This window comes from Triturus cristatus, chromosome 11 (assembly GCF_964204655.1).
Source record: "Triturus cristatus chromosome 11, aTriCri1.1, whole genome shotgun sequence".
Taxonomy (NCBI): domain Eukaryota; kingdom Metazoa; phylum Chordata; class Amphibia; order Caudata; family Salamandridae; genus Triturus; species Triturus cristatus.
In genome coordinates, this window is record NC_140594.1 from 565724843 (window position 1) to 565748904 (window position 24062).

A 24062-nucleotide genomic window follows, 5' to 3' on the forward strand; every position below is an offset into this window, starting at 1 on the left:
CCTGTCGAACCTGCTCCTGCTACAACCCGGCATCTTTTGTGACCAGCAACCTCACAAACCCTGGAGGACATGGCTACCTTTTGGCTCTAAGCACCTGGGACTCCCATGAGTAGAGGCTCTACTCAAAATCAGCTTCTAATCCCTGGCATCAGCCCGGAACCGCGAACCCTGCATACTCTGCACCTGCCAAGCCCAAGCCTGGCCTGTGCCGGAGTGAACAAAGACCACGAGGACAACCCCCCGGCGACTGTGACCCCGAGTCCGGCACCCAAGGACTTCCCTCGACGCTCCTGACGACGCCTGCAGCCTCAGAACCAGGTACCCCCAACCGCGATCAACAGAGGGTAAGATTTCCCAACACCAAAAGACACCACTGCACCCGGTGCCCTGCGGCCCCCTGTGCCCAACTCCTGGGTACCTACCTATCCTCAAACTTACCTCTCGAAGTGGTGGTGGCACCTGAAGAATCCTCGTCCCCGAGCTTGCAGTCTTTTTCTAAACCGGAGCTTTCCCTTTTAAATCAATTGAGCGCCCGAAGGCTCAAAAGCACCCTGCACCCAGCCACCCGAGTGGCCCTGGCAGTGTAACCTCTACACCTATCTACTTCCCCATTTGCCCTGAGCAAGTGACCAGGAGCCCAGCTCCCACAGCCTTGTGGCCTGCTAGTCAGCAGCCACCAACCAAGGCCCCCCTTGCCTTCCATAGCATAACATTGGGCCTAACTCACTCTGCACCCGGCTGCCCCTGTGCCGCTGAGGGTGTAACAACTGTACCTACCTGACCCTGGGAGACCCCTGAGTCTGTGCCCAGAACCTTAACTTTGCCAGTTGAGTACTTACCTGAAAGCCGATAACTCAATTTGCTCCATAGGGTAACATTGACTGGTTTCTTCTGAAATTTCTTCTAAGTGTGGAGTTTTCAAAACTTAAAATATTCACCAAAAATCCGCCAAGTAACGAAAACGAAAATACTCACCTGCTATTCGGTGAGCTCCCAGTGCTGGATCTTGGTGCCCAGCACTGACCCTGAAAAATATTCACAACCGTACATGCCAGTAACCCAATTTTCTTCCATAGGGAATCATTGTCTGTTTTTCTGTGAAATTTCTTCTAAGTGTCGACTTTTGCAAACTTCAAATATTCTATAAAAATCGTACAAACTGTGAAAACGTAATTACTTCCATTTTGTCTAAAAATCGTAAGAGCCACTAAGTCGACTTTTATCACCTGTTTCTGAAAACTGACCTTGGACTGAATCTAGGATCCAGTCCTGGAATTACAAAAGTAATCCTGAAAGTAATCTATTGCAAATAACTTAAAACTTGTTTGAACTTGTGTTGCCTATTGCAACAATCTGTAACTTTCTACAAAAGCGAATTGCATATTGCAAAAGTATTTATCTAAAACATCTCATTCTGAGAAAGTATATTTTGATACCTATTGTTGGTTCTAAAATAAAACAAGCCTATATTTTTTTTTATATATAAACCATTGGCCTAGAGTTCAGTTATTGAGTGTGTGAGACCATTTGCTGGCTGAGTGTGTGCAATAAATGCTTTACACTGTCCTCTGATACTGCCTTACTGCTCGACCAAGCTACCGCTTTAGAGAGTAAGGTTATATCTAATCTTAGCCTCTGCCAAACCTCTGGGGACTGTGGACTCTGTACACACTGTACCTATTTGAGAACAGTATATACAGAGCCACTTTCTCACACTGAGGCATTACGCACTCTCCAAACATCCAGCAGATCAAATTCCAACATGGCACTTCGGACACTTTGAGCCACCTTAGGGGTATGATTAGACAGTGGATTTGATTTGTCTAGATCTGGGTTCAGATATGTGTTCAGATCTACCCCCTACAAAATGGCGGCTTCCGGCCATTCTCTTAGCTTAGTATACATTTTAAAAAAACACTCTGGATCATGTGCAGTGGGACCATATATATTTACTTTGGACAGTAGTGAGCCACCTAGTTTCCCCTGCACCATAGCACAGCGCCCCTCCTCATCTATGTGCGTCCGCAGTGGGGTAAATGCAATACCTCGCCTTATCAGGATTAGCACGCCCCTGGCATACAATGAATATGAAAAGGCCAGTCTATATCCGGCCCATTTGATGGCAATACCTCGCTCTGTGTACCTGGTCAAATGCGTTTCCTGCAGAAGAGCAATATGTATGTCATGGCGAGATAGATAAGCAAACACCTGGCGTATTTTCTTTGGGGAGTTTAGCCCTCTTACATTCCAAGTTAATAGTCTGTATCGTTCACCCATAGCCAATGCTATCATCCTCTATCAACCTGGCAGGCAAAGTGAGCAAGAACAGGATTGTCACCATAACACCATACATTTCCGATCCGCAGTTAGCTCCATCTCCCAGTCTAGACAGTAAATATGCAAGAAACAAAACCGAGAACAGCACAATCTCCAACCCTCCTCTCCCCCCACCCACTTCAACCTCCCAATTAGGTCGAGTCCGTCTCCCCACCCCCTCCTCCCCCTTCACCCAGTCTTCCATAGAAAACTATACAATTGGGAAACACCCGTGTGGGGGGGGAAGGCATGGCGGCAAACACCCCCCATACAGTGAGGTGGCCATGCTATAGCTGTGATTCACACCCCTGCACCATTAACCATGAGCGGGATCGACACCCGGGTCACCCAGCATACAATAACAGTGTAACATTATTCAAAATGAACATCACTCCTGCCTCAGACTCCAATCTTGGCCTGTACCAACTTTAACATGTTAATCAATCACATTTTCAGACAAGTCCACAAAAATATATTAACACTGCGATCAATGGTCCGAATCCTCTGGGTCTGGTACAGCCAACGGGCTCCCCAAACCGGCCTGACTGGGTCTGTTTTTGCATATATGTTTCGTGAATTTCAAAGCTGACTTAGTCTGTAAAGAAATGTGCCTGACCATCGTGTGTAATTTTCAATTTAGCAGGCTACAACATAGCAAATGGGACAGCGGCAGACTGAAGCTTTTTTTTTACCGGTACAAACTCTCTGCGGGCCGCCTGTACAACAGCAGTGTAATCCGGGAAGAAGGACAAGTTATTACCCTTGTGAGTTATAGGGCTCTTGGCCCTGGCTTCCCTCAATATAGCATCTTTGTCCGCATAGTTTAACAAGTGTGTAATAATCTGTCGTGGCGGCGCACCTGGCTTGGGCCGAGGACCCAGAGATCGGTGCGCTCTCTCTATGATCATGACTGCAGACAGCACAGGGCCAAATAATTTGCGCAGCAAATTATCAATGAACTGCTCCATTTTGGATATAGCAGTGGATTCTGGCAGACCAATTATACGGAGGTTGTTCCGTCTGGAGCGCGCTTTCAAATCCTCATTTTTAGCTTTTATAACCTCCAGCACTTTCTCCATGTGCAGTATCTGTTTCTGTAATTCCGTCTGCGAGTCCTGCGTGTCCGATAGCCTGTTTTCCAGGACGTCCAGTCTGTGTTCGTGCATGTCCACCTTCTTTTTTTACCACGTATAAGCTAGACGTGAGTGCATCAATCTTACTATGTATGGTTTTCAGACCTGAGCGCAGCTCCAGCAGGATGGTTCTCGTGTCGTCCTCCGGGCTCTCAGCAGTATCCGACGTGCTCTGTGTCGCAGCTTGCTCCACCATGGTCTCTGCTGCGCGTGTGTTTTACGTTTACTTTCAAATGGGAGTTTCAGCTGCTTGGGGTCAGGTTTTCCCATAATGGCAGGGCTTACCAGCGATGTACCCGAGTCCAAACACACAGCGCGCTCTTCTCGCTCAGTCTATAAAGACACGGATCTCCGCTGTCAGAGTCCTAACTATACGCAAGCAGATTGTGCTTCAGAGTCTCCACAATGGTGCACCCGCGACCCCAGTCACCACATGCAGGCCATCAAACAGAGTGCCGGGGAGAGATATGTTGGCAGATCTCCCAGCGGTCACCCCCAGCAGAGGCCACACGGTCAGCGAGTAGGCCCAGCCTTCTCGATCGCCACAGCTCTAAATTTCAGTAGCATGCGCTCCACTGGGCCCCACTCAGCTCTTCCCCCTCTGGTCGTCCCGCACTCCTGTCTCCAGCAATGCACGATAACCTAGTCTGCGCCTTGTCTCGCCAAGACAAGCTCTCCTCACAGCCGTATAGTCACAGACAAAGTCACAGAATCCCACGGAGTAGCCACTGCAGCATGCCGGTTTAGCAGCCCGCTTTTGCCCAGTTTATAACGCTCAGCGCTAGCTCGCCACACAGGCCAGAGTCACCAGCAGGGCCCTAGGCACTCCGGCCTATCTAAGCAGTCCAGACTGTCCCCTGAGCCTCTGCTGATACCTTCACCCACCAAACAGCATAGCCAGGTCGAGCGCCCCGCGGGAAAAGTAGCAGACACGGCCCCCACAGCTCGCACGGCCAGCCCGCTCCAGTGCACCCGGACCCTGCCGAGGAGAGTCCCCAGGGGCGCCCAGACCCAACCGCGCAAGCCCTCCCGCACCCGACACAGCCAGAGGCTCACTCACTGCACTCACGCAGGACCTCCAGGGGGGGTGAATTCTCTGGCAATAGCGCCTCCTCGCCAGGTCTGTGAGGCTCTTGCAGTGCTACAGCACTGAAACCGGGCTTCCGAGACGCACTTCCACCAGTCGGCCCCACGGCTCCCAGTGCACCTCGGCTCCGCCGGCAGGGTTGCGCCTCCGGGTGTACACGGCAGTTCCAGCTTGGTCCGCCACTCGAGGAATCCACAGTCCAGCTCTCCAGAGTCTCACATCGCGCCCGCCCAGCACTTCAAGGCTCCTCCCTCCGTCTGTTCTCGCGTTCCGACCGCCATTTTCTAGCCGCCTCACTTACAGCGGCATCTCCAGTTCGATATGTTCCCACCGGCCGATCCACACCAAAATTCACGCCGAGTGTGCCCAAGTCAGCTCCCAGAGGTTTCTGCAGGTTTTTATCAGCATAGGTGTCCTGTATCGCTGGATGATTTAGCCTGGCGTACGGAGCTCCCTCAAGAGGCAGCCATTCCGTCTCGCGCCATAGCCACGACCCCCTTGAATTCATGCATTTATAATCGGTTTTTAACTTCAAACGATCTGTATTAGTCAATATGGATGCTTTTTCTATGCACACATTGTAAAGGTTTTAATAAGAACCATATACAATATAGAAATTACATACAAGTTTGCCTGCCAAGGCCAAGCGCACACTATCTGTGCCTCCTAAAGCATTTTCCATGTGCAAAATGAAAGCCACTATAGCATTCTTAGATAACATCCCTTTGGCGAACATGCTTTAACAAAGCACTACTGTGTGGACATTCAAACCCATCAACATGCTTTAGTTGGCCAAACTGTGTTAAAAACATTATTAAAAACATCTGCATCATCTGCTCTCTAGTAACCACTTTGGGGAGAAAGTGCTTTACAACCTATCCAGAGCATGTATATCTACAGCCACACATGCTGTGAACAGAAAATGTTGCGTACCTATGCCCATCTGTTTGTAGCATGTTTTGTTCTAAATTGTTTTGTTAAGCTCAGTTTGGTGAACAAAAAAACTATTGTTTTTAGGCCCAGATCTCTGTACTTGGGGTGAATGTTTGACATTGTTCACTATTCCGTCCCTTAACCATTCTTTTTGCATTTGTCATTCTGAGTGGGACGGGCATGCCCCGATATGGGTCCCATGCTCATTGTGCCTCTGGATTCAAGCTAGCCAACCTGATGATATACGATACCCAAACTGGTCCCAGGATGCTTGTTTCCCGTCCAGGTAGGACCTGGCCTGGCAGTTCAGGCTGAACTGTTCCCATGGGGAGCAGGGTCAAGGCTGATTTGCATATGGCTCCGTCTCAACTGGGGTGGTGTGGTGAGCAAAAAGATGATGGATTTAGGCCCAGACCTCTCTACTGAGGGTGAGTGTTTGACATTGTTCAACATTCTGTCCATCTTCTTTTTGTGTTTTTTTCTTTTGGCCTCAGTGATGCTGATGTCCCTCGTCAGCTGGTCTGTCTTGGCAGTGTTGGAGTCTGGATTGGACAACAAACAAGTCTTGGCAGCTGCAAGGGCTTTGGTACCCAGGGTTCTGGTGCTGCTGGAGGGTCTAGTGTCTCAAAACTCTCTGGAGAGATGGGGCTGACCTCTGGGAGCCTGAAAAACCTCCTCCTGGGGTGCTTCTTCTTCAGCGGACCCTGGGTTTAGCAGAACGATGTACCAAGTCAATTCGATTTGGTGCCTTTAGGCTGCAAGACAGTGGCTCCTCCACTTCCAGGGAGATGCTGGCTGGTTGTTGTACTAGGTAATGGGGGTACAATTTACTGGTTAGCAGGCTTCAGTGCATTGTCAGTCGAAAACCAGCGCCTAGTAGTTCTTAAGGGGGCAAAAGGTGGGGGGGACAACTGTAACAAAAATCTAGTTTCCTACAGTCGCCTACTAAGGTATCTGGTTTTGTTCCTTGCCCGAATTTTGAGAGACACATGTTGTCCAACCCGTATATGGTATCTACGGTCTGCCTCTTTAACAACTGCTCCCTGACCAGAGCTCTTGAATGCTGTTTCTAGCACATCTCAAGTAGAAGAGCTCTTAATCATCCTCTCCTTTGAGGATAATCAGGGAGTGTTCATAAAAGTGATTATTTTTCAACAAAAGTTCTCCCTAGCCATTTTTTAACCAAAGGTTTAAAAAGCATAGGTTGGAGTGACCTTAGTCAACTAACATGAAGTTAGACTCTGATACGCACCACTGAGGCCTTTGGTGCTGGTCTCCATTACTGGAAAAACACAAACACAGATGGTGTGAGAAAGTGCCCTCTTTCTTGCATGGTATTCCCCACTTTTTGCTGAATTGCTGATGTGCTTTGACTGAGTGTGCCCTGGGCTCCTACCAATCAGGTGCCCAGGGCCTGTGTTCTTTCCCTAAACCTGCATTGAAGCCTAAACCCAATTGGCATCTCTGGCAACATGTCAGCCCCTGGTAAATGGTACCACAGGTACCCAGGACACTGTGACCAGAGAAGGCCTCTAAGGGCTGCAGCACTTATTGTGCCACCCTTAGAGGTCCTGTACCCTGACACTCACACACTTCCTTTGCAGGCTGCGTGTCTTGGTGCAGAACAAAGTGAAGGGCCGACATGGCACACATCCCTGTGTGCCATGCTCACAAACCACTGCCCTAGCATACATCAGTCACTCCTCTAGCTGGGTGCACTATGCCAGTGGTGAGGGTACAGGTGCATGCGCCCTGTACCCCTACAGTGCCCAAGTCCATTCCTGGGCACTGTAAGTGCAGTGTTGTCATTAAGAGTATATGGTGCTGGGAGTTTGTCATTACGAACTCCACAGCAACATGATGGCTACACTGAAGACTGGGAAGCTTGGTATCAAACTTCTCAGCACATTAAACCCACACTGATGCCAGTGTGGGATTTAATGTAAAATGCACGACAGAGGGCATCTTAGAGATGCCCCCTGAAACTAGATCAACTGCTAGTGACCTGGCTGAGTGGCTGCGCAGGCTGCCACCACCAGACCTGTTTCTGGACCCCTGGGTCGAGAGCTTGCTGCTCTCAGGGGCCTGAAACAATGCACATCCTGGGACGAGGTGCCAAGCCTCCTCCCCAGGATGGGCAGGGTTCACGAAGGAGAAGCTTCAAAGGCATGCCGCCTTTGTGAGCCTCTCAAGACGATTTGCTGCTTTCAGCAACTGGTCCCCACTGGTTATACCCTCCACTTTGGGCGGGAGAACCGGCGTGAAATACAAGTGAGAAGAGAGGTGTGCCCGCCTCTGCCAACTCCACCCCTAAAGTGGGGGAGGCGAGGTGAAGCACAACCACGAGTCCCTGCCATCTTGAGGATGGGGGGACCCAGCCAACCAGGAACAGGCACCTGCCCCCCTCCCACTGGAGAGTGGCAGAATAGGGGGTGTACCCACCCCAGGGAAGGGACCCATTGGTCTCTGCCGTTTACCTAACTGTAACGTCCCTAAAATTAGTATTTAGGGGCACCCTGAACCTTCCTTTCTCAGATCCAGCAACTTCAAGAAAAAGAAGAGAAGGACGAGAAGCCGTGCAGAGCTAACAAGAGGACGACGCCCACTGACATGGCCCCAGCCCTACAGGCCTGTCTCCCCTCGAACCTGCTCCTGCAAAACCCCGGCGTGTCCAGCGGACAGCAACCTCAAAAACCCTGGAGGACCTGCCTGCCTTCACTTTCCAAGCGGTTTCTCCCGTGAACACCGGACGTGTTTGAACTGCAGCTTCTGGTGCCAGCCAGAACCCGCGAAATCAGCCCACTCTGCACCCGGACCGAACTTGAGTGGAAAAATACCATGAGGAGGTCCCCCCAGCGATCCTGACCCGAGATCCGGCGACCCCTGACCTGTCTCAAGCCTCCTGATGACGCCTGCAGCCTCAATCCAGAGGACCCCCCCCCCGACCGCAACCAGAGCAGGTAAGAAAGTCTGACGTCCCAAGGCACCCCTGCACCCGACGCACCACGGCCTTGTGTGCCCAACCCAGCGGTGCCTAACCAACCTTCTACATCCCAACTTACCCCTCGAAGTGGTGGTCACTCCTGGAAGTTCCTCGTCCCCGAGCCTGCAGTGTTTCTTTGTCCCGGAGAATCTCTATTGAAATCTACAGGGCATCCGACCTCAAAACAGCACCCTGCACCCGGCCGCCCTAGTGCCGCTGAGGGTGCCCCTTTGGTGCTAACTTGGTCCCCAACTTGCCCTGAGCTTAACCCTAGGAGCTTTGCTCCCCCAACCCCGTGGCCTGCTTGCCAGCAGCCACCAACCGGAGTCCCCTTATCCTCCATAGGATAACATTGGGCCTCAACACTCTGCACCCGGCCGTCCTAGTGCCACTGGGGGTGCAACAACAGTGTATCACTGACCCTGGGAGACCCCCCGAGTCTTACCCCAGAACCCTAACTCAAAAGACCGATTACCTACCTGGAAACTGATAACCTCTTTTTCCCCATAGAATAACATTGACACTTTTTCTCCCAAAAAGTTTCTAAGTGTCGACTTTTGAAAACTGAGAATATTCCTTAAAAATCACCCGATTAACCAAAACGCATTTTCTAAACTGTTTTCAGGAAATGTCCCAGTGCTGAATCTAGGTATCCAGCACTGAGTAAGAAAAAGTAACATTAAAGTAACTTACCTGCTAAGTGAATTTCCTCCCATAGGATAACATTGGTGATTCTATGTGACAAAGTTTCGAAGTGTCAACTTTTGAAATACAATAATATTCTTTAAAAATCGTACAACTAACTAAAACGCATTTACTCAACTGTTTTCAGGAAATGCCCCGGTGCTGAATCTAGGATCCAGCACTGTGTTTGTAAAAGTAATCCGAAAAGTAATTTAATTGCATTTTACTGAAAAAGCCTATTGATTCCTATGTACTGAGTCGACTAAGTTTGTACATTGCATTGCAACCCCTGTAAACTCGAATTGGTACAAAGTCCTACTTTATTTTGAATGTATTCAACAACAGCATCTTGTAGATGAAAAGTATGTATGTGCTTACCTGTACCAGGCTTGCTTGGTTCTAGAAATAAAACAGTATATTTTTTATACAAAAACAATTGGCCTAGAGTTCAGTTCTTGAGTGTGTGAATTCATTGGCTGACTGAGTGTGTACATCAAATGCTTCACTGTCCTCTGATACTGCCTTACTGCTAGACCAAGCTACCACTTTAGAGAGTAAGGTTCTATCTAACTTTAACCTCTGCCAAACCTCTGGAGACCCTTGGACTCTATACACACTGTACCTCACTTTGGTGCAGTATATATAGAGCCAGTTTCTTACAGATGGTCTTCCTCAAACCTTTCATTTCTATTAGGTCACACTAATCTAGAAACATAAGTGGTGCAAATTTAAGCAGAATATGAAGCCACACATATCCTAGTGCAGTACCAGAGAATCAAAGCACATAGATGCAATGGGTAGACATGATTTTCCTTCAAGCAGTCTTGCCACCAGGACAGCAAACACCTGCTAGCAAGGTGCTTCTTTGTACTGGGGGTGTTGGTGATTAGGGCATTATAGTTTTTGTATTTTGCTGTTGGAACTGTTTGATTACATTCCCTCACTCATTATGTTAACAGGATAGTCCAGCGTATGTTCCTTCCTTTACTGTTTTTTTTTTACTGTTCTCTCTACCTGCTATTTGGATTCTACTTGTGCTATGTTTTGAAATGCTGATCAAGATTTGCCTGTGATACTAGATTTCAAGGTATTGGTTATATTATTATTCACCTATTCTTTAGCTTCCATGGTATTAGAATGTTTACTGCCTCTGGTGGCTGTCAGTATGTCAGAGTGATCCAGCCGAACTATTACTTGCCATTAGTGGAAATGTAGGCAGTTTGTGCCAGTAACTATGCTAAGCTATTGAGTTTTCCAAATTTTAACAGAAGTTTGCAGAATTGTGTTGCTAAAAAAGTAACTTTGTTCTACTTAAAGATTTTTTTTTAAAAGAAGGACGAGAAGATAGGGATCTTCTACAAGAGACTACTATAGAAGTTTGTTTAAAGATGTACCTTAATTTTCAGTGTCCAACTATACCTTCAGAAAAGAAACTAGGAAGTTGTATGCAGTTCCAGAAACCAGGCTACAGTGAAGGCACTCCTAAAAATCACACAAAGAAGCAAGAAAGTTTGAAAAAACGTAAGTGAAGTGAAAGGCATTGCTTCTACCTCTGTATCAATGTTTTGGTTTACAGACTGGTTTAAATGAGCAAAAAGTTGGTTTCACTAGATTTCCAAGACTGATTTAAGATTGGTGCATCCATGGACCTTAAACCCTCTCACGACTTGTGTGGCCAGTTAAGGAAAGAAATGCTTGGTTTGAGACTAAAAACCTTTATTTGAAAAAAAGAGCCGCCCCTGTTTTTGGATTATGTTTACAACTAACTATTAGCTTTGTTGAAAATGGAGCCCTTAACTTTTCTCTGATCACTCCACTACCTGACACTTTTTCTAGTTGGTGAATTAATATACATATGGAATAACTTCTTCGAGCATTACAGCGAAAAGATTGCCCGGCACTACATGCTCAGGAATCTAGCTGCTGTATGAATGTAGTCACTGATTTATTTTCAGAAACCTTTGATCAGTACTTGAATGAAAAGTGTTTCACAACCGAGCATAATTATAACTGCTGAATTCTTTTGTATCCTGACTTTAGAAGGGGAATTCTAAACTCTGTTGGACACAATCTCCCTCTTTCAAGTTACCCTTTTCCCTAAAACAAAACCGGTTTCGGATAGATACTTTTCCTGCAGATTCCACAGCTTGAATCGGTACAGGTGCCAGACTAATCAGAAAAGCTTTAATATTTCTTACACCAGTAGATGGTGCCTTAAGCTTCCACTGCTAATCTGTCCTGCACCAGGAGTGATGACACAGAGCAGCATATATGGTCCACCTTTTCATTTCAGTTCATTTTTTTCTACACTCTTTAACTCTGGTCTAGTGCTTGAATTTCAGTTTGATTTTGAACAAAATTCTACATTTTATTTGATGAGTACAGTTAGGATGTCACCATTGAAGTCTATAATGTCACAAGCAGATTGTGGTCACAGAAGTGCACAATGTCAGTCTGTGGTATATTGAGCCTAATCACCACTCCAAAACCTCTGACATTTGCTCCCTTTTGTATTGAAAAGACTTCCAACTAAAAGCACAAGAGCACCATCAACAAGACTGTTGGACTTTCCAGTTCGTGGAAAAGGTTGCTCTGTTGGTGTCCCCAGCGTTGGACTCTAAGTCCATCCTTCTCATCCAAGCCCACTGCATTCCTTGAAAAGACATGCCCAAATTTCTCAGGCCATCTTCAAATCCTCAGCAGGCTGCAGCTTTCATAGAGGCCATGCGGCAATATTTTTCAGTGTCACTCTGCCTCCCTCTTATACACCATTCGGCCCAAGGAGACTTTGTGGTCCCTAATCGCTCTTCCATAGGTGGCTCCGAACAACTCCGACTCACCCTGCTGAAAGTCTGCACCCTACACTATTGGTGCTGGGCTGTAACTCTACTCCCTTGCCGAAAGCCTTCCTGGTTGTCAACTCACCGGTGCTACCAGTGACTCCATTGATGTTGGTGCCATATCCACTCATGCTGGTTGCAGAGTTGGAACTGCCTTCTATTAGATTCTGCCCCAAACCATGCTGCACAACAACAGAAGCCCAACCCTGGTTCAAAGACGAACCCCTGACTGCTCTGCTGCCATGTGGTCAAAGGTTTGCTAGGAATTAAGCCATATTGCAATCTCACTTATGCGATTCAGATGCCTCTTAGGGTCTCGTGATGATGATGAAGATGATATTGAGGTAGATAATGTATTTCCCTACAATTATACTGATGCTGGCCTTTACTTAGACTTGGAAAATGCCCATTGACTTAAAACTTTCCCCAAGTCAGCCCTTAAGTCTCCTCGATGATAATTTGCATGGCTGCAAAAGTGTTGAAACCTCCTCAACTATCAGAAGAAATTAAAGCCAATGTATTTATGAATATTCTTCAGACTGGACCCACCATATCTGATTCTCTCAACTTTTAATGAGGCAGTAGATAATTTTATGGTAGCTTGGCCAAAGCCATTTTTGGCCCCAGCTGTTTACCTCCACAATGAAAAGCACTATGGACTAGAGCATGGCGACCCCATGTTTCTGTGGCAGCAAACATCGTCTGAAAGTATAGTGGAGCAGGTGTCCACTTGCAAGGTTAGCCTGAGCTAATTTTCTCCCACCCCTCTGGACCAGGTAGTTGAAGCGGATTGATGCCATGAACAAAAAGGTTCTTTTATTGGGCAGTTTGGCACGGCATTCCCTGAAGGCTTCTTGCCTGCTGCCATAGTCTTTGGGATATGGCTCAAGGGGTCATGTTTGCATTGTTGAAGGACCTTCTCTCATCCTTTGCTCAAACTGTACTTACTGGACAAAATGTGACCAACTGATATTTTGTGCTGGCCTGAACTTCACGGATCATTTTGCGTGGTCTGTTGGGGCCAGTGTTATCATCCGCAGGCATTGCCTGATGTGCTTTAAGGGTGTTTTTCTCATACTTTCAGAGCTGCTTGATAAACATGACTTTTAATGGTTCTCAGCTTTTTGTTGACGTGGCTAATTCTTCCACTGATAGTAAGACCAGCTGTTGGTATGCTTTATTGAGCTGACTCCTCCCCTCCACCACCCATGGCCAATTTCACTAGCAGTATTGCATGTTTCTCCAGGAGCTTTGCCTTCCATCAGCATCAACCGTCGCAGTGAATACAGCTGCCTACATAAAACTTTTCGGCCTTCAGAAGCAGGTGGAGGTGAGGGGACAACAGCAGAAGCAGTCTTTTTCCTCCTTTTCATACAGTACCGCACAAAAGCCTATTTAGATTGTCCTTGAATGAAACTAGCATCCAGTGGGATGCCAAATAAGTGATGTACTCTGTCACTGGCATTCATTTACTTCTGATCAGCAAGTTGTACATATTGTTCCATTTGATTATGCCCTACCTTTTAAAATTCTTCTTCCACCACGTTTCTTGGTCTTTAAGCTGGTTTTCATGGATCATGTGCAAATCCTCTCCAGAGAGGTGTTGATGTTTGACAAGGGTGGGATTGAGTTAGTGCCCAGACTAGTAACTTGGGTGTTACTCCTGTTACTTCTTGGGCCCAAGCAAGAGAGATTGCCCAAGACTTGTTGTCTGTGGACTGAGAGGGCTGGTTAATGTACCTGGGACTACAGAATACACTTTCATACTTGTGTTTTGTGATGGGTTCCACTCACTTTCAATTTGCTGTCCTTTTGGCCTTACATCAGCCCCTTGGAGCATTACAAAGGTCATCTTCATATGTTTCTGCCCATTTCACAGGTTATGATCAAGAATATATGTCGTCTTGTCCTTTGTGACTGGCTGTTGAAGGTGGGCTCTACACAGCTAGTTTCGGACCAACTGCTAAGTATAATGCTGCTATTGTTGAACCTGGGTATCTGAAAGAAACACGTTAGTTAGATTCCTCACCTTAGATATCCCCAGGCGTCAGACTGGATCCGGAAGATTTTTCGTCAGCAATACCCCTTGCGCGTCGCTAGGCGTCGTCTGCGGCTCCGCGTCCGTCGTCGGCGTCGTGCGCCGGAATGACGTCGTCGGAGTACTTAGACGCCGCCCTCGCGCGCTGACGTCAGTTCTTCTTTTTTCCGCGCCAGTAAGCGCAGATCCGGGAGAGCTACCCCTTTAGTCACTTTTTGACTAACTTTTTCGATCCTTTTTGATCTTGTCTCGACTCCGGTGCCGGTAGGATGCCTGGTTTTAAAGCCTGTGCTGACTGTACCAGCCTGATGTCGGTTACGGACCATCACCGCCGGTGCCTTTACTGCTTGGGCCTCGACCACGACGCGGAGTCGTGTTCTTACTGCAAGGCCCTGACCTCGAAGGCTAGACGGGAGCGGTCCCGTAAGCTTCTCGAGATTCGCCACTCGGCTCCGCGAGCCTCTCGATCCCGGTCCAGGAGGAGGTCCAAGGATCGGTCGCGGAGCCGCAGCCGACGTCACCATTGGTCGTCGGGATCCAAGTCTTCGGGTAAGTCTAAGCATTCCAAGAAGTCCAAGAGGCGACACCGCTCTTCGGACTCCCCTCGCCGGTCGCGCGACTCGGCCGAGGGTCAGGGTGGTTCCACCCCCGCGGCTCCGGCGGCACCGCAGGCGCCGCGCAAGTCCCCATACCCACCGGTCCCTGGGACTGACGCGACGCCGGCGGAGGTCAGTGCCTTCCTCTCGGCCATGAGGAGCCTGGCTCCGCCGTCGACGCCCGCTGGCGCGCCTTCGGGCCCCGCGGACCCGACTGGGCTGCCTTGCCTGCCGGCGGCTCCGGCCCCGGCGCCGGCTCCGGCCTCGATGCCGCAAGCGCCCGAGGGACCCGTTCCCGAGTCCCCGCCGACGCCGGTCGACCTCGTCACGCCTCCTCCGCCGGCGTCGACACCGGTACCACCCCCGACCACGACTCCGCTCGACGTCGAGCCCCAGTTCAGCCCCGCTCCGGGCCCGGCGCCGATACAGCGTCGATGGACGCCGCGTTCGGCGCCGCTGGAGACACATTATGTCTATCGCCCGGCTCCGCTCCTTCCTCCTGTATACCAGGAATCGGATGATGGGGACAACTGGGAGGGATCCGAGGATCCTATGGCCGTTCAGGCTCAAATGTCACAGGACTGGGCAGATGAACTGGGGGAGGCCAGTGGCCTGGATACCTCTCCGGACACTGGATTAGTCTCTCCTCCGACTGTGGCTTCGGAGGAGGGCGCTGCTTTCTCTGTGGTGCTGCGCAAGGCGGCCGCAGCCCTTGGGCTCGAGCTGCCTGCCGTGGCTGTGAGGACTAACGTCCTTACTGAGGTGCTTCAGTCTGCAGCAAGCTCCACTGAGCCTCTGCTGCAATTCAATGAGGCCCTCATTGACGTTCTGCAGGGCACCTGGTCCAAGCCCTCCACAGTTCCTCCTGTGGACAGGAACGTCGCCAGGCGCCACCGCCCTGCTCCGGGCGACCCCAGTTTTCTGTCCCAACACCCTACCCCCGAGAGCCTGGTTATCCAGGCCTCTACCTCCCAATCCTCCTTCCCGACCGCCCCGCCGGGATTCCAAGAGACTGGAACAGTTTGGCAAGAAGCTGTTCTCCTCCCTTAGTTTGGGCCTGCGGTCTTTGAACACCGCCTGTCTCTTGGACCGTTATTCCCACTCTCTGTGGGATGCGGTGGAGGACGTGCTGCCCCTGTGTCCGGAGGAGGTCCGGACACGACTTACCCAGGCTCTGGCCGATGGGAGGGATGCAGCGCGTCATGCTATCCGATGTGGGCTTGACACTACGGACTCGCTGGGTAGGGCAATTTCTACCACAGTGGCGCTTAGACGTCATGCCTGGCTGCGGTCCACGTCATTTTCGGGCGATGTCCAGAGCACTCTCATGGACATGCCCTTTGATGGCACTCGCCTTTTTGGCGAGAAAGCGGACAGTGCGCTGAATCGCTTTAAGGTCTCCCGGGCTACGGCCAAGTCCTTGGGCCTCTCGGCCCCGCGGTCGCAAACTTCCGCTTTTCGCCCCGTTCGTGGCCAAGGAAGGGGTGCCTCCTCACGTACGCCTAGCCACCAGCTGCAGAACCAACCTGCGCGCGGTCGCGGACGTGGTTTCCGCCGAGGCGGTTCTGGAGGACGACTAGGTCAGCCCACATCCACCCCGGCAGCATCCGCCTCAAAGCCTTCCTAGTCCGAGCTTTCAGGCCCATTCCACGCCAGTGGGCGGCAGGGTTCGCCATCACCTGCTCCACTGGCGGTCCATCACATCGGACAGGTGGGTGCTGCAAATCGTCCGAAGGGGCTACTCCCTCCCCTTCGAGACGACCCCTCCAGCCATGCCACCGCAGCACCACCGTATCTCGGGGGATCATTTGAATCTTCTCCACGAGGAAGTTTCGGCCCTCTTGGCCAAGGGGGCCGTCGAGCGCGTTCCGAGCCCAGAAGTAGGTCGTGGTTGTTATTCCCACTACTTTCTGGTTCCCAAGAAGGGCAAAGGGGGCCTACGCCCTATCTTGGACCTCCGGAACGTCAATGCCTTCCTCCGGAAGGAAAGGTTCAAGATGTTAACTTTGGCTCAGGTTCTAGCTGCCCTAGACCCTGGAGACTGGATGGTAGCGTTGGACTTGCAGGACGCATATTTCCACATCCCCGTCCTGCCGGCCCACCGCCGTTACCTGCGGTTCACGGTGGGCCAAGAGCACTTTCAGTTTACCGTGCTCCCCTTCGGCCTCACCAGTGCCCCTCGGGTGTTCACGAAAGTGATGGCGGTGGTCGCAGCTCATCTGCGCAGATCAGGGGTTCCAGTCTTCCCCTATCTCGGCGACTGGTTGTTGAAGGCGGGCTCACCCCAGACAGTCGTCTCCCACCTCCAGACTACGGCGGATCTCCTGCATTTGCTGGGATTTTCCATCAACGTGCCGAAGTCACACTTGAGTCCCTCTCAGAAGCTCCTCTTCATCGGAGCGGTTCTCGATTTGGCGCAGTTCCGGGTCTATCCGCCGGAACAGCGGGTCCGGGATATACAGGCCCTGATTCCCATCTTTCGGCCTCTATCCTGGGTTTCGGTTAGGCTAGTGTTGCGGCTTCTGGGGCTAATGGCCTCCTGCATCCTACTAGTGCATCACGCCAGGCGGCGCATGCGGGCTCTGCAGTGGGACCTGAAGTTTCAGTGGGCCCAGCATCACGGCAACCTGTCCGACCATGTCTTGATCTCGGAGGGCACTGCACAGCAGTTGCAGTGGTGGCTCACGGACCGCGATTGGGTCAAGGGCAAGAGCCTCTCCCTTCCCCAACCAGAGCATGTCATAGTGACGGATGCGTCCCTCCTGGGATGGGGTGGCCATATGGGAGAGGCGGACTTCAGAGGCCTCTGGTCTCCGGCGGAGTCTCATCTCCACATCAACCTGTTGGAGTTGAGAGCGATCCGACTTGCACTGAAAGCCTTCCTTCCCTCTGTCAAGGGAAGTGTCGTGCAGGTGTTCACAGACAACACCACCGCCATGTGGTATTGCAACAAACAAGGTGGGGTGGGGTCGTGGACCCTTTGTCAGGAGGCTCTGCGCCTCTGGACGTGGCTGGAACACCAGGGCGTCACCCTAGTGGTTCAACATCTGGCGGGCTCTCTGAACGCCAGAGCAGACAAACTCAGCCGCCGGTGCATGATGGATCACGAATGGCGTCTGAACTCCGAAGTGGCGCAAGGTCTCTTTCAGCAGTGGGGAGAGCCTTGGTCAGATCTATTCGCCACCGAAGAGAACGCGCAATGTCAGCAGTTCTGCGCGTTGGAATTTCCAAGGCGGCACTCGCTCGGCGACGCTTTTCGTCACGAGTGGAGTTGCGGTCTGTTGTACGCCTTTCCGCCTATACCACTTCTGCCCAGAGTGCTGAAGAAGATCAGGCACGACCGGGCCCAAGTCATCTTGGTGGCCCCAGATTGGGCACGAAGGTACTGGTATCCCGAGCTACTCAGTATGTTGACCGATCCTCCGATACGTCTGCCCCTTCGGGAGGATCTTCTGTCGCAGCAGCAGGGGACGGTCCTCCACCCGAACCTGTCCAGCCTCCACCTCCATGCGTGGAGATTGAGCGGCGGCAGTTGATGCCATTTGACTTGCCTCCTGAAGTCTGTGATATCATTCTGGCAGCCAGGCGTCCCTCCACAAAGACGGTATACGCCTGCCGGTGGAACAAATTTGTGGCATGGTGCACAGCAAAGGCTGTGGATCCCCTTTCCGCCCCTCTTTCTGAGGTTCTACTGTTTCTTCTTTCTTTAGCCCGGCAGGGCTCTGCCCTGGGCACCCTGAAAGGTTATCTTGCTGCCATCTCTGCCTTCTTGCGGCTTCCTTATCAGCCTTCTCTTTTCAAGTCCCCTGTAGTGACACGCTTTCTAAAAGGCATTACTCACACGTTCCCTCCTGTCCCTTTTGTAATGCCTCAGTGGGACTTGAATCTTGTTCTCACATTTCTAATGTGTGCTCCCTTTGAGCCTCTTCATAATTGTCCTCTTCGTCTGCTGACGCTTAAGACTGCTTTTCTGGTAGCCATCACCTCGGCTAGACGGGTGAGTGAGCTCCAGGCTTTATCTTCAAAGCCTCCTTTTCTCTCTGTTCATCCGGACAAGGTTGTCCTTCGGCCTCGTCCCTCCTTTCTTCCGAAAGTGGTGACTCCATTTCATCTTGGGCAGTCTGTCACCTTGCCCACCTTCTTTCCGCCTCCGCATCCTTCCAAAGAGGAAGAGAGGCTCCACCGTCTGGACCCAAAACGTGCGCTCTCCTTTTATTTGGACCGCACAAAGCAGTTCCGGGTGGACGACCAACTTTTCGTTGGTTACGTGGGTGCTAAGAAGGGGAAAGCTGTGCACAAACTGACCATCTCTCGGTGGGTCGTTTTGTGCATCAAAATTTGTTACTCCTTGGCAAAAAGGACCCTCCTGTTGGGCTGCGCGCCCACTCTACTCGGGCCACAGCGGCTACTACTGCTTTGGGACGGGGTGTCCCTTTGCAGGACATCTGTCAGGCGGCGACGTGGGCTTCGCTACACACATTTGCCAGGCATTATTGCCTTGACAGCCAAGTCCGGAGGGATGGCTTCTTTGGCCGTTCTGTCCTCCAGGACTTTCTGGTGTGATCTTGGTTCGCAGACCCACCACCGGGGATGGTATTGCTTGGGTATCTATTCTAAGGTGAGGAATCTAACGTGTTTCTTTCAGATGAACAAGTTACTTACCTTCGGTAACGATGTATCTGTAAGAAACATTAGTTAGTTGGATTCCTCACCGACCCACCCATCCTCCCCGTTCTGCGAACTGACATCTAGGGTTAAGGTTATCCTTTTCAGGCCCCTAGATTTTATTTTTGGCACCAGTGTCGGTCTTTGCATGGCTCTGCGTTCCTGGCGCGGAAAGCTATGTACAAGAACTGACGTCAGCGCGCGAGGGCGGCGTCTAAGTACTCCGACGTCATTCCGGCGCACGACGCCGACGACTGACGCGGAGCCGCAGACGACGCCTAGCGACGCGCAAGGGGTATTGCTGACGAAAAATCTTCCGGATCCAGTCTGACGCCTGGGGATATTCTAAGGTGAGGAATCTAACTAACTAATGTTTCTTACAGATACATCGTTACCGAATGTAAGTAACTTGTTCTTATCCATCAACAACCCACACAGAGCCTGCCACATCTTTGGAGCCATTGAGAAAGTCATTTGAAGGCTTCTCAGCCCCAGCAGTGACTCCAGAACATTCAGGTTACAATCCTGATTTTTTGGGTGAGAGCTGTTCTTCCAGCCTTGACAGTTTGGAATTTGCTGGGTCTGTTAGCCTTCTGTATTCTGCTAGTGCCCTTAGCTCAGTCACGCTCGCGGATCTTATTTGGACCTGTGCCTGCAATGGATCCAGCACCATGGGGTTCCTTTCAAACCAGTTTCGCATTACTGAAGAAACATTACAGAACTTGCAATCTAGTGCAAATCATATGTGCTATAGGTCATTGTCCTCTTTTCCGTAAGATGCAACAACTATAAGAGATACATTCTACCTTAGCTGAGGAGGTCACATAGGTGATGTGACAGTCCGGGGTCTCTAGTTCCCATCGGAGCAGGGCCTTCTTCAGGGCCAAATTCCAAAATCCAACTGTTCGTCACGTTTAAACATTCATGAAGGTAGACACTCCAAAGTATAATTCAAAAAAGAATTTTCTAGAAATTTCAGTGGACATCGGGTGTAAGGTGTCCCCAGGAAATAGTATTAAATAAGAATATCAGTGTTAATCAGGCACAGATTAACGCCACTGGGGACACCGATGTAGCAGAACTCGGTACTTCGAACTGGTCATGTTACTCGCGAATACTAGGAGTTCATTACTCACTTTACCTGGTACTACATAGAGATCTATTTTGAATTTTGTATGGAAGACGTTAATCTGTACCTGATTAACGCTGATATTCCTTTTTAATACTATTTCCTGGGGGCACCTTACACCCGATGTCCACTGAAATTTCTAGAAAAGGCTTTTTTGAATTATACTTTGGAGTGTCTACCTTCATGAATGTTTAAACGTGACGAACAGTTGGATTTTGGAATTTGGCCCTGAAGAAGTCTACTGTGCATTATTTTGCACGACGAAACACGTGTTGGCATCTTTTCTGTATTTTAAGAACATCAAGATCAACTTCTATTTTGAAAAACAAACTACCTGGTTGCATTATGATGTGAAGACTACAAAAAATAAATAATAAAAAAATTGAACCTGGACTTGGACCAAGAGTATTTTGGGCGTTATAAAAGATTGAGTGTGCGCACAGGTGGACTTTATATTTGTTTATTTTCCCCTCAATTGAGGAGATTTATTGTGGTTGAAGTGGTAACCAACCTTTCCTCCCTTAGAAGCACCAGATATTGGGATATTTGCTGATATATTGTACCCTTAAAATTGTTGAGCGCCCGAGAATATATTTCCTGGTTACTAAAGTATTTGAGAATTCACAAGGAAGTGAGTACCAAACAGGTCTGGTCTCTTCTTCAGTGACCAAACCACAGCAAAGGCTTCCCTCTCAATGGCAATCCAATGTTGATCTCTGGGAAGCAACATCCTGCAAATGAAATCAAAAGGCTGTTCATGGCTGTCATTGTTGGTCTGGTATCCCATATACAGAGGCATCATTCAGCACTATGAACTTACTTAGAATAATCTAGAGCTTTGAGAATGGGTGCTAACACAGTGCTTCCTTCAAAGTATCAACAGCCTTTTGACAGCTCATTGTCTAGTTTACCTTCTTTGATTGCTTCTTGGAGGTTAACTCTGTGAGGTGGATCAGGTGTTACTGCCAAGTGAAACAACAGACAACAATATCATCAAGATATGCTGCACTAAACAACTCCAACCCAGCAAGGACTTTGTTTGCCAACCTTTGGAAGGTGACCGGGGCATTCTTTAATCCAAATGGCATTATAGTAAACTGATAATGCCCATCTGGGGTTGAGAATTACTGATTTCTCTTTAGCTCCTGGGGTCGGACCAATCTGCCAGTACCCTGATGTCAAATCAAAGGTACTGAGAAATTGTGCTGCCCCCAACTTGTCAATGACTTCATCAGCTCTTGGGATAGGGTATGCATCTGTCTTGATGACAGAATTGAGACCTCTATAGTCCTCACAAAACCTCAAGTGTGGTTTCACACCCTTGGAATGAGGCTTAGGGACTATGACCACTGGGCTAGCCGAGGGACATTCAGAAGACTCAATCACCCCTAACTCCAGCATCTTGCTGACTTCAGCTCTGATTTTTTTCTTAACTTGCTCAGTGTCTCTGTATATTTTATTTTTTACAGGTGTGTTATCTCCAGTGTCCACATCATGGATGTACCAGGTTGTCTGAGCAGGGGTTAGGGAAAAGAGCCCAGCACACTGCCTCATGTCCGCTATCAGCTTGCTGTTGGACAGAGAGGGTGGCTGAGAAGACAGATCTTTAAACGGACCCATCTTTAGGACTGTGGGAGAGGAGGTCAGGGAGAGGTTAACTCTCTTCTTCCTCATCAGTGACCATCAGTGACCATCACGACACCAAAGGGGATGATGGACGGAGCGCTTGAGCAAATCAAACACTCACCCCCAGTCAACTAATCTGGGTTTAATCCATAATCATTCTTTAGCTCACTCCACCACCCTAGTTCAGACATGGCTTTATGCAAATCAGTCTGACCCTGTGCCTCATGGGAACAGTCCAGCCCGAACTGCCAAACCATGTCTTCCCTGGACCGGAAACAAGCATCCTGGGACCCTTGCTCACTTTGCCGCTGGATTCAAGATAGCCTGGCTGATGAGGGTTATGAACCCGAAACCTGTTCCAGGATGCTTGTTTCCGGTCCAGGGAAGACATGGCTTGGCAGTTCGGGCCGGACTGTTCCCATGAGGCACAAGGTCAGACTATTTTGCATATGGCCACGTCTGAACTGGGGTGGTGGAGTGAGCTAAAGAATGATGATGGATTAAACCCAGATCAGTTGACTGGGGGCGAGTGTTTGATTTGCTCAAACGCTCCATCCATCATCCCCTTTGGTATCATCAGCGACCATCAGCATGGCCACATCAGCCCTGTCATAGAAAGGCTTCAGGCGGTTTACATGGATGACTCTGTGAGGGCTCCTGCAAGTGCCTAGGTCAGTCAAGGAGGTGACCTCACCTTTCCTGACCAGGATAGGGTTGGAACCACTCCATTTGTCCAAAAGGGCCGAAGGAGTCACAGCTCCAACACTCAAACCTTCTGCCCTAGTTGTAACACCACCAGCGCAGCCTTTTGGTCATACCAGAGTTTTTGGAGCTCATGGCTTACCTCAAGGTTTTTGGTTGCTTTATCCATGTACTCCTCCATCCTTGAACATAGGCCAAGCACATAGTCACAATATCTAGTTTGGGCTCTTTGAGATGTCTTTACCACCCTTCCTTCACTAGACAGTGTGGTCCCCTCACAGGCCATCAACTCCATTATTAGATTGTTTTCTTTCCACCATCAGGTTCGAATGTGTGTGTGCTTGTGCTCCGGGACGAGACTGTTACGAATCTCACTTCAGTTCCCAATCCACTCTGACCAGTGCTGGTATTGTTTTTGATCGTGTTTCACCACTCTGCGTATCGAGGGACAAGCCCTTGTCGACACTCTTCAACTGCAGCCCCACCAGGGCTCGCCTTTCGGGCATTCATGCTTATTCCCCACCAGGTCCTCCAAAATCGGCCCTGCTGATAATGGAACAGTCACCTTCCTGTTTCTACCCCTGCTGCCACTCAAAATATCCATGCACCAACTCCCATCAGGTCTGTAACCTGTGTTTTTGCAGGAGTACAGATTGAGAGGCCTGTCGTACTTTGTGTTTGAAAAAACAAAACTCAGAGATCATCGAGCATGCCGGCTCAAGATGCAGCAGAGGAACACCGAAGACACTCGGACCTCTTTAGCCACAAAGAAATCGGTGATGAACATCACCCAGAGGTTCCGTAGCTGAGTAAGAGGTGTTCTACATCGAAAACAGTTCGGCATCTGAACACAAACAAGATTTTGAAGTAACTGAGACCACACCTGAGGTCGAAGCAATGAATAATGTACCCCTCAACCGCGTGTTGAACATCTTAAAAGACACCTACACCTCTAAAACAAGATATCTTCAGGCCATCACTGCCTCATGGCCCGCCCTCCTGCTTGGCTCTGAAGCACCTGCAGAAGCCTGCAGCATCAACCGCCCCAGCACCAACCCGCACTTCGGTGCCGAGCTTTAACATCCAGTGCTTCGGCACTGACCAGGACTTCGGCGCCAAAACACAAAATCAGCGCCGAACCGAAGCCTTCCAAACAGACACCGAAAAAGGCAGTCAAATCTCTTGTCGAACCAATTCTTCATAAACTACAGGAGAAAATAGACACTAAACAAAGGCAGATCCAGAAACCACCTCAAACTAGACAAATCCTCTGGCCTTAATCCACCATCAAAGAGATAATATTCTTTTCAAGAGGCTATTGACTTGCCTA

At 49.7% G+C, this 24062-nt stretch overlaps 1 protein-coding gene across 1 annotated transcript in view; it reads left to right on the forward strand.

Moving 5' to 3' along the window:
* Positions 1 to 24062, forward strand: part of XRN1 (5'-3' exoribonuclease 1) — a 1184094-nt gene that overhangs the window by 751489 nt on the left and 408543 nt on the right. Inside the window, exon 33 of the mRNA XM_085633624.1 lies at positions 10543 to 10657. Coding sequence (XP_085489750.1) covers positions 10543 to 10657 — 115 coding nt within the window. The remainder of the gene's footprint in view (positions 1 to 10542; positions 10658 to 24062) is intronic.